The sequence below is a fragment of the Mobula hypostoma genome, chromosome 29, assembly GCF_963921235.1.
Source record: "Mobula hypostoma chromosome 29, sMobHyp1.1, whole genome shotgun sequence".
NCBI classification, from domain to species: domain Eukaryota; kingdom Metazoa; phylum Chordata; class Chondrichthyes; order Myliobatiformes; family Myliobatidae; genus Mobula; species Mobula hypostoma.
The window spans coordinates 23,099,500-23,116,266 of NC_086125.1; the positions used below are offsets into that span (position 1 = coordinate 23,099,500).

The following is a 16,767-nucleotide window of genomic DNA, read 5'->3' on the forward strand; positions in this document are numbered from 1 at the left end:
GTCTCCATCGTGCTTCATTGTTACTGATGTTTCTGTGACATTTCTGCGCTATCTCGTTCCACCTCTCCTCAATTCCCTCTGTTTCAAGGAAGCCAACTTTGAAATCATTCCTTATCCACTTTACTCTCTCCACCTCAGGAACACACCACTTTTGCCCCAGGATAAAATTGTCAGGCTTCTAATTCCTTACCTTGGCATCGGTTGTCCTACTGAAATTCTGACAGAGTTTTTCATGGTAGCAATTAACCCATTTCACTATATCTTCTGCAGAGTTTAACTGGGCAGTGAAACAAAACAACAGTTAAATATACTGGAACAACCAAACAAATAGAAATAATCAAAAATAACAAGCAATCTGAAAAAAAGGTCTTCTGAATCAAAATTTTATTGTCAGAAAACAGAAATTCTAAAACCTATTGGCTTCAGAGATAACTATAACATCATGCCCATTGGCAATTCCTACTGGAGGTCATGAGGTCAATGAAAGGACACCTCTAAGCATGGAAAAGTAGGGAGGAATTCCCTAAAATAAGACATTATGCTTTGCCTTTCCCAATATCAATGCATTCCACTGGCATTTAAAGATACATAGATAGATACTTTGTTGATCCCAAAGGAAATTACAGTGTCACAGTAACATTACAAATGCACAGATGTACAAATAAATTAATATTAAAAGAAAAGTAGAAAGAATAAAAAATAATTTACCTCGAACAGTCTAACAGCAGGGGTCACCATTTCCCTGGCTCATAGGGCTTAATGGCCGAGGGTAGGAATGACCTCATATGGTGCCCTTTGGAGCAGCACAGTTGTTTTAGTCTATTACTAAGTGCTCCTCTGTTCAGCCAAGGCAGCATGCAGAGGGTGAAGAACATTGTCCAGAATTGCCAGGATTTTCTGTAGGGTGCTTTGTTCTGTCACAGCCTCTAGTGTGTCCAGTTTGACTCCTTTAACAGAGCCAGCCTTTATTGAGCCTGTTGGTGTCACCCGTGTTGGTGCCATTGCCCCAGCACACCACCACATAGAGGATTGTACTGGTGACAACGGACTGGTAGAACATGTGAAGGCGGGGCCTGCTTACTCCAAAGGATGTCAGTCTCCTCAGGAAGTAGATAGGATCTGGTAGAACTGTGGTCAGATCTTGGCTTAACTATTAAAGGTCTGGACCAAGCTGATCAAGTTCGAACAAAGTGGGTCATAAATGTAGACGGCACAGAAACAGGCCCTTCAGCCCATCAAGTCCATGCCAACACTCACACACCCATTTATGCTGATCCTAGACTATATTCCCTCTACATTCCCATCAATTTCCCCCAGATTTGACTCTCACAGGGCAATTGACCTACTGACCTGCATGTCACACCATGCCTGTGGGAGAGAACTGGCACACCCTGCAGAAGTTCATGTGGTCGCAGAGAAACTCCACACAGACTGTGCCTGAGGTCAGGAAAGAACCTGCCTGATTCTATGAATATTCAAGTACAAGTCAGGATGCCAACAGGTGTTTACGTGCAGCATTTAGAAGTGAGATGAGTGTTTAATCTGGTGGGTGAGGAGAAGACACGTATGTAGAAGAGGGTGAAGGAGAGAAGCAGGGAGAGTGATACATCTAGTGAGGAAAACATTCTAATGGAAGTTAAGTCTACACCTTGAAGAAATGGAGTGAGTGAGCATCAGATTTGGTGGACATACCTGCTTGGAGTTTGCTGCATAATACCATTTGCACTGTGACAGCGTAGAGTTCTGCTTCTCAGAGTCACAGGAAAGTGGATCCACTGGAATGAAAATGAGATTGTAGAGAACTTAGCGTCCATCTGTCAACTCTGCCACCGCTGCCTAATACTCACCAGTCAGGCAAAGGAAGGTCTGAACTCCGCCTCTCAGCCGTAACTCCAAAATTATGTGCTCCCACAAGGTGGAGTGTCAGACTTGGATGCACTCTGTGTGTGACTTGACACATCTTACAGACTCACAAGAAAGACTGGGAATGTCTTACCCAAGCCCACGCCCACTGGCACCCGAAGGAACCAATACCTAGTGGGCATTGCAATTGTAATATTGGCACAAGCCACACTAATGGGGCAATATTGGCATAGACCTCGTCGTGGGTTCAGGGAGGACAATTTATTTAAAGATCAAAGTAAATTTATTATCAGAGTATGTATATGTCACCAAATGATACCCAGAGATCTATTTTCTTTCGGGCCTTCATGTTAGACCAAAAATACAGTAGAACTGATGAAAAACTAGACACAAAGATTGACAAACGAACAATGTGTAAAAGAAGACAAATAGTGTAAATACAAAAAAAAAGAGAAGAAATAAATAATACTGATAACATTGAGTTGCAGAATCCTTGGAAGTGTTTCCCTAGTTTGTGGAATCAGTTCAGTGTTGAGCTGAGTGAAGTAATCCTTGCTGGTTCAGGAGGTAATATCTGTTCCTGAACCTGGTGGCTCCTTGACCTCCTTCCTGATGACAGCAGAGAGAAGAGGACGTGGCCAGGATGGTGGGGTCCTTGATAATAGATACTGCTTTCTTGTGGAAGTACTGTTTGTTGATATGCTCAATGGAGAGCTGCTCTTTTCCTGTAATGGGCTAGACTGCAGACATCTCCACGGTCATTAAACCTTGCAAATATTTTAATGACCACACAAAATACTGGAGGAACTCAAGGCTAGGTGTGGTGGTCCTTCAGCACCACCAATTGACAAGGAGTTTAATTTAATTATCTCTTTTATACATTAAATAAATAGCTGTCTCTCCTCCCCCTTCTACGCAATCCTACTATCTGCTCTCTCCTCACCTTACCACCACTCACAGTCACCAGTCTAACCTGTCCCACCCAGTACTGACTTGAGGAACTTCTCAGTTGACTGTGTAAATTCAAGGAGGACTTTGATAGTTCATTGGACACCATAGTTGCTGGATCAAGCGGTGGTGGGGGTGGGGGGGGTGGATTTGAAGGTGGGTGGGGGTTGGGTAGAGATCAGCAATGACCCTATCGCATGGTAGAGCGTGTGGTTTAACCCTTGCTCCTATATACTTATAATGGCTTGAAAGGCCGAGGTAGAGTGGACATGAAGAGGATGTTTCCTTTGGGTGGGGGGTTCTAGGTCCAGAGGGCACAGCCTCAGAATAGAATAATGTTCCTTCAGAACAGAGATGAGGAGAAATTTCTTCAGCCAGAGAGGGGTGAGTCTGTGGAATTCATTGTCATAGACAACCGTGGACATCAAGTCATTGGGTATACTTAAAACGAAGATTGATAGGTTTTGACTAGTAAGGGCATCAAAGGACACAGGGAGAAGGCAGAAGAATGGTATTGAAAGGGATAATAAATCAAATATGATGGAAAGATGGAGCAGACTAGGTGGGCCGAATAGCCTAATTCTGCTCCCATATATTATGATTTTATAGGTTGTTCACAAGCCAAAGACACTGAGTTTACCCTGTGTCAAGAGTTCAGGATGAACACCAGACTGAAACTCTCTGCAACTCTACTAAGTGCAGTTCAGTCCCCCAAAGTGACCCGGCCCTAGCCTCACTGCCCACCATCTCCGACACTGACTGAGCCCCAGACTCAACCTCACCATCTCCTACACACCAAACACTGACCGAGTCCCAGACTCACTCCCCACCGTCCCCTACACACTCTACATTGACCCAGACTCACCCCCCACCATCCCCTACACACCTCACACTGACCCAGACTCACTCCCCACAGTCCCCAACACACCCCACACTGACCCAGCCTCACTCCCCACTGTCCCCAACACACCCCACACTGACCCAGCCTCACTCTCCACTGTCCCCAACACACCCCACACTGACCCAGCCTCACTCTCCACTGTCCCCTACACACCCAACACTGACCCAGCCTCACTCTCCACTGTCCCCAACACACCCCACACTGACCCAGCCTCACTCTCCACTGTCCCCAACACACCCCACACTGACCCAGCCTCACTCTCCACTGTCCCCAACACACCCCACACTGACCCAGCCTCACTCCCCACTGTCCCCAACACACCCAACACTGACCCAGCCTCACTCTCCACTGTCCCCAACACACCCCACACTGACCCAGCCTCACTCTCCACTGTCCCCAACACACCCCACACCGACCCAGTACAGGGGCGGCGCTAACGTGGTGCTAGCTGAAATTGCAATAGCACCACCATAGCACCACCAAGAAATTAACTGAAATTTCACATACAAATTGCAGCTGCTTTGCTTTCTCTGTATAGTTTTGAATACAGCTTGTTTCTCCAGTTGATCTAGTGAAGCAGCGCCCCAAGTTACCATAGCACCCACACAGCAATGAAGTTATAAACTCTGTCAGATCCACTCTACACTTAGTTCGTTGTCAATGTCTTGTCGTTGCTGTCCTCACTCAGGTCAGTTAAGCTGATCTAAGATCACTTAAGGTGGTGATGTCACTCACTCTCTCTCACACGAGAGATTGATAGTATACATCCAGGCGCAGATCCATGGTCTTGCGAGACTAATGGATGCCACACACCCACACACACACATTGTGCTTTTACAAGCTAGCATGGGCCTGGCACATGCATTATTCTGGCCAGCGTGAAAAATGGATCGATTTTTAGTGAGAAAATTACCTCGTCCAGAGGAATCAGTGATGTCTCAGCCTGAGCATGTCTTAATTGAAAGTGACATGCAGAAAGAAGTAAGTGGGGATGAGGACGACAGCAGTTCGTCGAAGGAGTGTGAGGGCGAAGTAGAGGAACAAGAGATGGAGCGAGTTTTGGAAGAGAACGTGGATGAAGCTGCTCTTAGTGCTAGTGGGAATACTGTTAGCGATGTTAGCCAGCAGCCTGAGGAAGGACCCAGTCGGCCAACATTGAAAAAGTACCCTTCGCTACTCTCAATGGTTTGGCAATCAGCAAAGGAGATTTAGTCGTGGCTGGTTTGACTGACTGGATTATTCGACCACAAAAAATACTACGTTCTGCTTCGCATGCATATATTTCCTGTGTGGAGGACATGGGTTCCATTCTGAGTCTACCTTCACTGTCACCGGTTACTGCAACTGGCGGAAAGCTACAACAGCTTTCAAAACCCACCATGTAAGTGCAGCTCATAAGTTTGCTATGGAGGCATGGGCCAAATTCAGATTGAGAAAATGAGACAGCTCAAGATTGGGAAATATGCTTGATAAAGGACATGCAAAGATTGTCCAAGAAAATCGTGAGCAGTGGTTGAGTCTCTAGCAAGGACAGACAGTGAATGACCCAGTGGAATTTCTAGCTCCGATGAGACCCTACCGTGATGCATTTATAGATTTATACAAACTAACCTGCATATCACTGACTCTACCTGTGACATCTGCCTCATGCGAACAGAGTTTCTCTAGCCTCAGACGCCTCAAAAACTACCTAAGGAATAGCAGTGGCAATGCTCAGAACAGCAACTTGGCCCTGTTGGCCATAAACAGCCGGAAGACCAAAGCACTTGACATCCAGAAAATCATTGATGTTTTCACCACCAATCACAACAACAGACAGATTGTGCTTCTCTGAAAACATCAATGGTGAGTGCAGTTGATTTTTTAAAAATTTGGGCCAAGACTAATGCTGATTATTATTATTATTTTGTGGTGGATACCCCATAGTCCTTACGTTTCCTGTAAATCCTAAACTATTACATTTACTGCTATTAAGCCTACTGGTTTTGCTTAGACTTCCAAGCGGTGATTCTGTTGATTTTTGTTTTAAATTCAGTAGCCAAATTAATTGAGGTATTGCATGGTCAGAGTACGATTTGTCCAACTCCTGGCAAAGCCTTGCATCTGTTGTTTGCCTTATTTGACTTTAATAATGGTGTATCTTTTGGCATTGTCTGTCTATGTAATGTGAATAGCAGTGGACTTTGTGGGTTAGCGTTGTGTTTTTCGGTTGAAGAGCACACATTTGACGCTGATTGCAGGATTGGTGCGTGATTAATGTTGTGCACTGTGGTTCGGATGCTCTGTTGGTTTGTTTGTTTATGCTCCGGGTTGTTTCCGATGCTGTTAACACTGTCACAGTTCACTTCTATATTAGATTTGTCAATTGCTGTTGCTTGTGAATCAACAGAGGCACTTATAGTAGGCACATAATGCTTGAAACTGACTTTTAAATGCCACGCGTCTGGCCTTGCAAATACATATTACCATACAGTACATCCCTCAGCACCATCACTGAATAATTCAGCCCCACTGTAGCGCCAGCAAGAAAAAATCTCTGGCGCCACCACTGACCCAGTCCCAGACTCACTCCCCTCGGTCCACTGAACACCCAACAATGACCCCATCCCAGACTCACTCCCTACCATCCCTACACACCCCACACTGACCCAGTCCAAGACTCACACCCCTTTGTCCCCTACACACTCTACATTGACCCAGACTCACACCCCACTGTCCGCTACATACCCCACACTGACCCAGTCCCAGACTCACTCCCCTCGGTCCACTGAACACCCAACAATGACCCCATCCCAGACTCACTCCCCTCGGTCCACTAAACACCCAACAATGACCCCATCCCAGACTCACTCCCCTCGGTCCACTAAACACCCAACAATGACCTCATCCCAGACTCACTCCCTACCATCCCTACACACCCCACACTGACCCAGTCCAAGACTCACACCCCTTTGTCCCCTACACACTCTACATTGACCCAGACTCACACCCCACTGTCCGCTACATACCCCACACTGACCCAGTCCCAGACTCACTCTGCACCGTCCCCCACACACCCGACACTGACCCAGTCCAAGACTCACTCCCCACTGTCCCCTACACAGCCCACAATAACCCTGTCACAGACTCACTCCCCTCTGTCCCCTACGCACCCCACAATGACCCCGTCACAGACTCACTCCCCTCTGTCCCCTACACAGCCCACAATGACCCCGTCACAGTCTCAACCCCCTCTGTCCCCTATGCACCCCACACTGACCCAGACTCACTCCCCTCTGTCCCCTACACACCCCACAATGACCCCGTCACAGACTCAACCCCCTCTGTCCCCTATGCACCCCACACTGACCCAGACTCACTCCCCTCTGTCCCCTACACACCCCAAAGTGTCCCCTTTACTATCATTGGCACTCAGAGACCTTTGGAGACACATGTGATTCTGTAGGCGCTGTTAATCCAGAGCAACAAAACTTAGCCTGTCAGCCAGGATCTGTGTAGGGAGAAATTGAGTTGATGTTTCAAATTAAAGTCAAGTTGAAGTTCTTCCTGACCCATTCAGTGTTTCTGGCATCTCAGTTTGAATTGTCAGCTCCCAGCTGCTCACAGTAATCATTTGATTTTTACCTCTACAGGGCGGATGGGTGTCTCCCTGCCCTTGGTGATATCCTTTATTGCAAACGCAGTAAAAAGACCCATAGGAGTTGTGACAGGTCGTGTTCACTCCGCACGCACTTTTATTCTGGCATTCATCCACATCTGTTGTAGAAAGGAAATGAGGTAGAAATATTACCAACACAGATGATGAGGAGCGTCAGACCATCAGTGAAAAGTGAATGGTGCATTGAGCCCCACAGGCGCGGATGCTAGTATTCCATAATATATACTCAATGGCCAGCTGTCTCTGGAGCTTTCAGAGAGAGGTACCGAAAGCCAAAAAAAAAAACAAATCCATTGAGCAGCTGTTCTGTGAGTGAAAGGACTTTGTTGAAGAGGGGAGTTAGAGAGATTGGCCAGAATGGGGTTCAAGCTGACAGGAAGGCGACAGTGACCCCAGTAACAGTGCATTACGACAGTGGTGTGCAGAAGAACGTCTCTGAATGCTCACCATGTTGAACCATGAAGTGGATGGGCCACAGCAGCAGATGAGCATGAACACGCACTGAATGGCCACTTTATTAGGTACGGAGGTACAGTCCCTTAAATAGTGGCCACCGAGGTATAGACAGAAATATATTTATAATAATGCTGAGATACGCTCTAGGATGCATTGGGACACATTAACAGTGACATAATCTAATCTGGGGTTATGGGGTGTATCTATAAATTAAATGTATATCTTCAACATCTTCAAGGAGCATTGCCTGAGGAAGGCAGCGTCCATCATTAAGGATCTCCAACACCCAGGGGATGTCCATTTCTCATCCGAAGCCTGAAGGCACACACTCAGCGAGGCAGGAACAGCTTCTTCCCCTCTGCCGCCTGATTTCTGAGTGGACACTGAACCCATGGACACCACCTCACTGCTTTTGAAAACTATTTCTGGTTTTGCTCCACTTATTTTAACTTAACTATTTAATACACATGTATACACTTTCTGTAATTCAGTTTTATTTCCTGTATTTATCATGCATTGCCTGGCACTACTGCTGCAAAGTTAACAAATTTCATGATGTACGCCAGTGATATTAAACCTGAACACTAACAATACTAATAAAGTACTGTAACAAAGCTGTAGCTTCTTAATAGTTATTGATGGAGGAATTGAATTGACTTTATTACTGACATCCTTCACATACATGAGGAGTAAAGTTCTTTACATTACGTCTCCGTCTGTGCAATTTATAGTAATTTATAATAAATAGTATGTACAACAGGACAGTCAATATAACATAGAAGTTATTCAGTGTACGCTACCATGTTCTTTTGATTGACTAAGCTAATAAAATCAACACAGACACCTAGTGCAGATAATGGTCTGCCTTCGTACAATGCTTTTCATGATTGCATCCTTCAGATCTTCTTTTCCTCTGTAACATTCAAAATGATTGCTGATACCTCAGATTTTTCATAGTTCCTAATTTGTTAAAGTAGTGAAATCACTTGATTTTCAATCCTGGTCGTTTCTGGCAACAGTCTCCTTTTATAGTCTATTTTATGTTTTGCACTGTACTGCTGTTGCAAAACAACAAATTTCATGACAAATGTCATCGTTCTGATTCTGATGCAGAGATTAAAGTTAAAATCGAGTTAATTTCTTGTGAAAGGCATTAAGGGTTGAGGAAGTGGGACGCAGTGAAGGAAGAGATTCTCCTTTAATGAGAACTCAGATAGGCCAGTGTTAGAAAATGAGATGGCTGTGGACCTGTAATCCATCCTATTGGACCTAGAAGCTGCCTATTAACATCTGTAGAGCTTTTGACGTAGCCCTGAGCCTAGGCTGAGTTTGTTCACAGTTTCTTCCCATGCCCCACTGAACATGTGCTAGATGGTGATCAGACCAGGTAGGAGTTTGAGACCCATGATTGGACAGTGACCAGCATTCCAGTCTGGGCTGTCCAATGTGTTTCAAGAGCTCACATCGCACACTCCCCTCTTTCCTAAGATCACACCGGGTCAATACATTTATTTCCCAGTCCTCTAACACATTCACAACTAGTAATTCCCATCATGAGAGTCAGTCCTCATTTCACAGTTATTCATCGTCCTCACCTTCACATTTTCTCATGAGTCGATCATCAGAACAGGTTGTTGAAGCGTTAAGCCCTGCCTTGCATTGACACCAGAAGGAACCAACTGCACTGGCACACTGTTTGTGAGGTCCACATGAACTATTTGTGACATCTGTGTGAAGAGGAAAAATCTCACAATTGTATCACCTTCCTTACTGATCAAATCCCAGCATTAGTAGCCCTTTGTGTTTCTCCCATTAACCTCCAGCAGCGCATCCACTTTCTCCCTCCCCACCCCTTCTTGGCTCCATCTCGCACTACAAGTTCTTTAATTCAGTGTCACGTTCAAACTATGCACCCACATTAATTTCTTCTTCTTTGGTTGTCCGTCGAAATCCGATGACGACGTCCACTCCTTTAACGGTGAGATCTTTGATGACCGTACAGTCCTATCCTGGACCCACAAGCTCTATTGCAGGTAGGACATGTATATGTGGTAGTGGTGGCAACCATGGCTGCATTTCTCCTGGCTCTCTCCTGCTGTCTTCTGGTTGTTCTTTCCATCTCCAGAGTACAAACACACACGCACACGCACACACACACACACACACACACATCATTAAACTTTTCCCCCACTTAAACCTCAACCTAATAGCAGTGACCTGAGGCAATTTAGCACTTACCTATGCAACCATTTAATGATTCAAATAAAAAAGCTGATTTGCACTTCTGATCTTGGGACAGAATGTCTCTGAAAACAGTACAGCTCAAGATAACTAGAAGAAAGAGAATAAAGCAGTTAGACCTTCTGTGCCCTTATTTTTACTCCTTCTGTCCTGAAAGTTAAGCACCCCAATACTGAACCAAGCCAGTGCTGATGTTAATCATGGGAGGGAGAGAGACTGAAGCCAATAGCTACCCCGTCTCCCTGCCTAAGATCTGCAAAACCTGACTTTGGATCCATGGTGCTTCATAAAATCCAGCCACCAGAACTAACTTCCTTTGGTGTTGTCCAAAGCACAGATGACTCTGTATCACTTGTTTAAGGTTTTCAGCTTGTTAATTTTTTTTTCTCAGCCATAAACAGGAGAAAGTGTCAACAGGCAGCCAATTCATTCAAGATGGTTTTCGAGGAAGTTCAAACTGAGGATGGGGTCGCTCACCCAGAATGTGGGTTCAGCGTGTGAGTAAAGTGATACATTTGACTACTCCAAAACTGAGCTTCAACTTTTATGTGCACATTGGACTGGTTTAACTAATGAGCCCTTTTAGTTTTCTTTTCTTTTTCTGTTAACTATTTATTCATGTTGAAATATTGGTAAATATATTCCCTATGTAATTTTATGCTGGTGTACTATCTGTTATTTCTCTGGCAAACACTAACTTTGCATAGGACAGAATTTACACAGCATTCACAACAATTCATGTCCCTTCCCGGAACAATCCAACTTTCCTGTTTGGTTGAACCCAAATTATACTGACCCTAGACGTGTACTGCTTATGCAAGGTGGCCGTCTCACCACTAAGTAATGTAGTTGTTTGCAGAGTTAACTAACAAGCCAAGTTTGAATGCAAGCCCTGGTTACATAGGTATTTTCTGTCACATCCTCCTAGCTCTGCCAAGGCCACTCTGTGTTGACTCCTGCCACCCCTGCTGAGCCCAGCAGGGATGGGATTATCGTTGATGAAGCAGCCACTCACAGAGTTAAGACTGATTAAAATCATGTTAATGGACCCTTAGACATTGATGTGAAATATGAAAGACCAATGAAGATTCGAATGTGCATTTGATCTGCTCAGATGGCAATTGGATGATTTTCCAATTTCACAATTTAGACCTAGGTCAAAACTGTTCCCAGTAATTACCAACCAAAAGACAGCCTCTAGCGTTTGGAGTGCAGCCCCACTAGTGTCGGCTGTTGGGTGATAAAATGTTAAGAGGGAGAACAGGGGAGATATTGCTTGTACCAAGATTGACAGAAAGACAGAGACATAAAACAGAAAGAAGCCTTTGGGTCCACAGAGTCTGCACCGATCATCAAGAATCAAGATTCAAGTTTATTTATCATGAGTACATCAAAACATACGGAGAAATGTGTCAAATCATAAACAACAGAAACTATGCAGATACTGGAAATCCAAAGCAACATTCCTAAAATTCAGGAGGAACTCAGCAGGTCAGGCAGCATCTATGGAAATGAATAAACAGTTGACGTTTTGGGCCAGATGTGTCATTTTTGTTAACAATTAACACACCCGAGGGTGAGATGGGAGGCAGTCCGCAAGTGCCACCACACGTTCCTGTGCGAACATAGCATGATAGGCAGAACAAAACACAATGCAACAAAACTACCACAGCAAAACAAGCCTCCTCCTACCTGTGCACATACACTGAACTCTAACCTCTGACCTCTAACCCCAATACAGGCAGTCTACTTTGGTCTTCAGCCTTCAGCTGACTGGATCATTTATAACAATCTTACATTAATCCCACTTTTTATTTCTTTCTACTTTCTTGTCAACCCTCCCCGAATTTTATTAGTCACGTACACACTAGGGCCTATTTACAGGGGCCAATTACCCTACTAATTCACCCACCTTTGGGATAAACCAGGAATCTGGTGCTCCTCGTGGAAACCCACCCGTCATGGGGAGAATGTGAAAATCCCACATAAACAGCACCGGAGGTCAGAATTGAACCCTGGTCTCCGGTGCTGAGAGACAACAGCTCTACTAACCTCACCACTGTGTGCCTCTTACAACTCTGCTGCCCCAACTCTTACTACTTACTCCCTGGTGTCATGGATTCTTGATTACCTGACTGGCAGACCACAGTACGTGTGCTTGCAACACTGTGTGTCCGACACAGTGATCAGCAGCACTGGGGCTCCACAGGGGACTGTCTTGTCTCCCTTTCTCTTCTCCATTTACACCTCGGACTTCAACTACTGCACAGATTCTTGTCATCTTCAGAAGTTTTCGGATGATTCTGCCATAGTTGGATGCATCAGCAAGGGAGGTGAGGCTGAGTACAGGGCTACGGTAGGAAACTTTGTCACATGGTGTGAGCAGAATTATCTGCAGCTTAATGTGAAAAAGACTAAGGAGCTGGTGGTAGACCTGAGGAGAGCTAAGGTACCGGTGACCCCTGTTTCCATCCAGGGGGTCAGTGTGGACATGGTGGAGGATTACAAATACCTGGGGGTACGAATTGACAATAAACTGGACTGGTCAAAGAACATTGAGGTTGTCTACAAGAAGGGTCAGAGCCATCTCTATTTCCTGAGGAGACTGAGATCCTTTAACGTCTGCCAGATGATGCTGAGGATGTCCTACGAATCTGTGGTGGCCAGTGCTATCATGTTTGCTGTTGTGTGCTGGGGCAGCAGGCTGAGGGTAGCAGACACCAACAGAATCAACAAGTTCATTCGTAAGGCCAGTGATGTTGTGGGGATGGAACTGGACTCTCTGACGGTGGTGTCTGAAAAGAGGATGCTGTCCAAGTTGCATGCCATCTTGGACAATGTCTCCCATCCACTACATAATGTACTGGTTTGGCAGAGGAGTACATTCAGCCAGAGACTCATTCCACCGAGATGCAACACAGAGCGTCATAGGAAGTCATTCCTGCCTGTGGCCATCAAACTTTACAACTCCTCCCTTGGAGGGTCAGACACCCTGAGCCAATAGGCTGGTCCTGGACTTATTCCCTGGCATAATTTACTTATTACTATTTAACTATTTATGGTTTTATTACTATTTATTATTTATGGTGCAACTGTAACAAAAACCAATTTCCCCCGGGATCAATAAAGTATGACTATGACGATGACCAGCCTCAGTCCAAGCTAGTAAGGGCAGGTAACCTGATCAGTTTACTTCAGTGCTGATTGCCGTGGAAGAGGTGTGAACAAACATAACAGGATCAGAAGTAGACCACCCGACCCCTCAATCCTGTCCCACCATTCAAAACAATCATAGTGGATCTTTGCCGGCTTCAAGTCCTCTTCAACGCTAGTTCCCCAAGGCCTCAATGGCTCGATTTTGTAAATATTTATCTATTTCCACCTTAAATAGTCCTGATGATCCAGCCTTCACCAAAATTTCCATACATCACAACATGGCGCCACTGGAGGTAAATTTGATTTCCCTGGAACTTGGAAGGAAAGATTTGGAATTTTTCTCATCTGGGAGAGAAATGGACAAGGGGATACGGTTGCAAGATAAGATGTCAGTCACTTCTTTTGTACTAAATCCCTTTGCTTGTGACTCTGCTAATGAAAAGAAGTCCCAGAATTTCCTTCCAAGTTCCGGTGGAGCCCAATTTACTCCAGCAACACCATATTGCGGTTTCCTGTTTACCATGGACACCATTCCCGTAACAACGTCTGCTTTCTCCATATTGCTGGAGAATTTAATGGTGCCACAGGCAGTGAGTTGGGACAATAAGTGAGGTGACAAAGAATTGATAAAAGCAAAATGTGAAAGTAAAAACTTATTTGCCAATAATTTTAGCAAACCTGTTAACCAGCTTATTTCCGACATTCACCCAAGTGCCATGCGTAAATCCCATTATTCCCAGTATCCCACGGAGTGATTCTGAGACAATGTTGTCTGCTTTAGACCATCACAGACTTAAATGTCAAACAAGAGGCAGAGTCCAGTGAGGGTACTTGGAAATGTTATTCAGGACATGAGATAGATGTTGCTGCAATTCATATTATTTTGCAAGTGCATGGTTCCCTTTCATAAACAACGTCACTTGGAGAAGTGGTTTATTATTTCCGTGCTGATGAACAATGGTCAGTGGCAAAGTGGCATAATTTCACAAGTGTACAGAAGGTATCTAGATTCAGAATTTACTTATATTTCTTAGATATTTTTTTCATATCATTGTGCAGGCAATTCTACTCATCGAGTTGACGCTGGCACTCAGAGCGCTCCCAGGTATCCCAACCACTTCCTTACCGTCTGAACTCTGTCCTACCACACAGCTATAGTCAGGAAAAGTTTCAGTGACCAGTTCCCCCGTATCCTTGGGAGTGGGAAGGAACTGCTCAATGACAAACAGTCTTCCACGTGGGACAATCGTAAAATCGGGCCGTTCAACCATTCTAGCTGGCTCCGATGATAAGCTCACTGTTGCCAAACTTTCCAGGACTTTGTGCTCACACAAAAAGAAAAGTAAGATTCCAAGTTATGTCGAGAGTAAAGCGTCCCTCTTCACATTCCTCATCAGCCACTCCCAGAGCAGGGACAGCTGAGCTCAAATACAGAGTAAAGTTTACTCTGTAAAGTTATACCAAATTCTTCCAGTGCTGACATGATTCCCATAACTAGAAAGCATCAATTTGACCAAGAGACATAGAAGCAGAGTTAATTCATTCGTCTCACTGAGTCCACTCTGCCATATGAACATTATCCCTCTCAACCCCATTCTCCTGCCTTCTCTCCTTAATATTTGATGCTCTTACTAATCAAGAACCTATCAACTTCACTTTAAATATACCATATGACTTGGCTTCCACAGCTGTGTGTGCATTGAATTCCACAAATTGACTGCTCTCTTGGTGAACTGAAATGCCGGAGACTCAATCAGTGACATACATCTCATACGTTGCCTTCTCGATCGCAAAGGCTCAAAAGGAGCGCGCTCATGCAGCAACTGAGTGAAGACGCCACTGGGCGCTCTCCTCAAGCAGTTCACCCCCACCCCACGCTTCCGTCCCAGCCTTCAGTCGGGAAGGGGAGTGAAAGGAATGGACGGGATACAATTGCAGAAGAAGGAAGGGAGCTGAGAGTGGAAAGTGATGGACAAACAAAGGGAAGGTGATGGGAAGAGGGGAAGGAAATGAATGGGAAAAGAGTGGAGCAGGGAAGGGAAAGGAAATACTCTAGAGTGAACACTTACCCAAAAGAAGCAGGAAGCTACTCACATTGCCGAGACCCATTCTCTGCATACTTTGTCCTTTCTTTTGTCAGCTGTCACATCTGGGTTTTATACACTGTATAATCTCTCCATCACACTGACATCATCTATAGGGGAAGGAAATGAAACTCTCTTGAAGCTCTAAGACAAACATAACAACACTTGTATGTGCTGGGCATCCTTAACCCCAGCCTTGTCTCAGAGGACAGGAGAATAGCCAATGCTGTTTCTTCATTTAAGTAGAGTTATAGGGATTATTTATAGGCTGATGAGCCTCATTCACGTCAGAGATAAGGAAGCAACTGAGGAAGATTCTTAGGGATAGGATATTTGGAAAACTTGGACCTATTAGGGATAGTCAGCATGGTTTTTTCAGTGTATGATCACATCTTATAAACTTGATCGGAACTTAGCAGGTCAGGCAGTATTGATGGAAAGGAATGGGGGCTTCTTATTTATTTCTTTCCAAAGATACTGCCTGACCTACAGAGTTCCTCCAGCATTTTGAACGTGTTACTCTGTATTTCCAGCATTCCTTGTGTTCATAAACTTGACTGAGTTTTTTGGGACGGTAATGAAGATGACTGATATGGGTAGAGTAGTAGATGTTGTCTACTGGGACTTCACTGGGGCATTTGACAAGGTCCCTCATGGTAGGCTGATACAGAAGATTGAGATTTTGATTTTGTAGATTGGATTTATAATTGGCTTGGCCATGGCAGACAGAGGTTAGTGGTGGAGGGTTGCTTCTCTAGAGATCTGTGACCAGCGATGTTCTGCTGGAATCAATGCTGGGATTTCTGTTATTTGCGCCATATTTATATATGACTTGGATGAAGATGTAGATAGATTGACTGGTGAGTTTGCAGATGACACAGGAGGAGTGAATAGTGGGAAGAGTTGGCAAAGGATATAGGCAGAGGAATGTTGGATGGTTGGGGAAGTCAAATGCAAAGAGAAGGTATAGATTAAATTGGCAAGAACCTTAGGAACATTGATGCATGGGGATGGGGGATTTGCAGGGCCCAGTTCTAGAACTCCCTGAGGGTGTCAGCACAGGTGGACAGGGTAGTGGAGCATGCTTGTTTTTAAACTACAAACAAGAAAATATCTGCAAATGCTGGAAGTCCGAACAACAAACACAATATGCTGGAGGAAATCAGCAGACCAGGCAGCATCTATCAAAAAAAGTACAGCAAGTGGAACAAGTGCTACACCACCCCTACATCTCTTCCCTCACTACCATTCGAGGCCCTAAACAGTCCTTCCAGGTGAGGTGACACTTCACCTGTGAGCCTGTTGGTGTCAGTTACTGTGTTCGGTGCTCATGGTGTGGCCTACTGTACATCGGTGAGATTGGGAGACCACTTCACTGTGAACCTACGCTTCATCTGCCAGAAAAAAACAGAATCTTCCAGTGACCACCCATTGTAATTCCATTTCCCATTCCCATTCCG

General features: G+C 44.9%; 1 protein-coding gene across 1 annotated transcript in view; it reads right to left on the reverse strand.

The window, feature by feature from the left end:
- The window catches only part of LOC134339348 (adhesion G protein-coupled receptor E1-like), a 53,745-nt gene extending 38,413 nt beyond the window's left edge, over positions 1-15,332 (reverse strand). The window contains exons 1-6 of the mRNA XM_063035764.1: positions 15,293-15,332; positions 10,065-10,157; positions 9,422-9,553; positions 7,337-7,468; positions 1,693-1,775; positions 191-277 (exon numbers count right to left, since the gene is read on the reverse strand). Of these exons, the coding sequence (XP_062891834.1) occupies positions 191-277; positions 1,693-1,775; positions 7,337-7,468; positions 9,422-9,553; positions 10,065-10,157; positions 15,293-15,332 (567 nt within the window). The remainder of the gene's footprint in view (positions 1-190; positions 278-1,692; positions 1,776-7,336; positions 7,469-9,421; positions 9,554-10,064; positions 10,158-15,292) is intronic.
- Between the last annotated feature and the right edge of the window lie 1,435 nt (positions 15,333-16,767).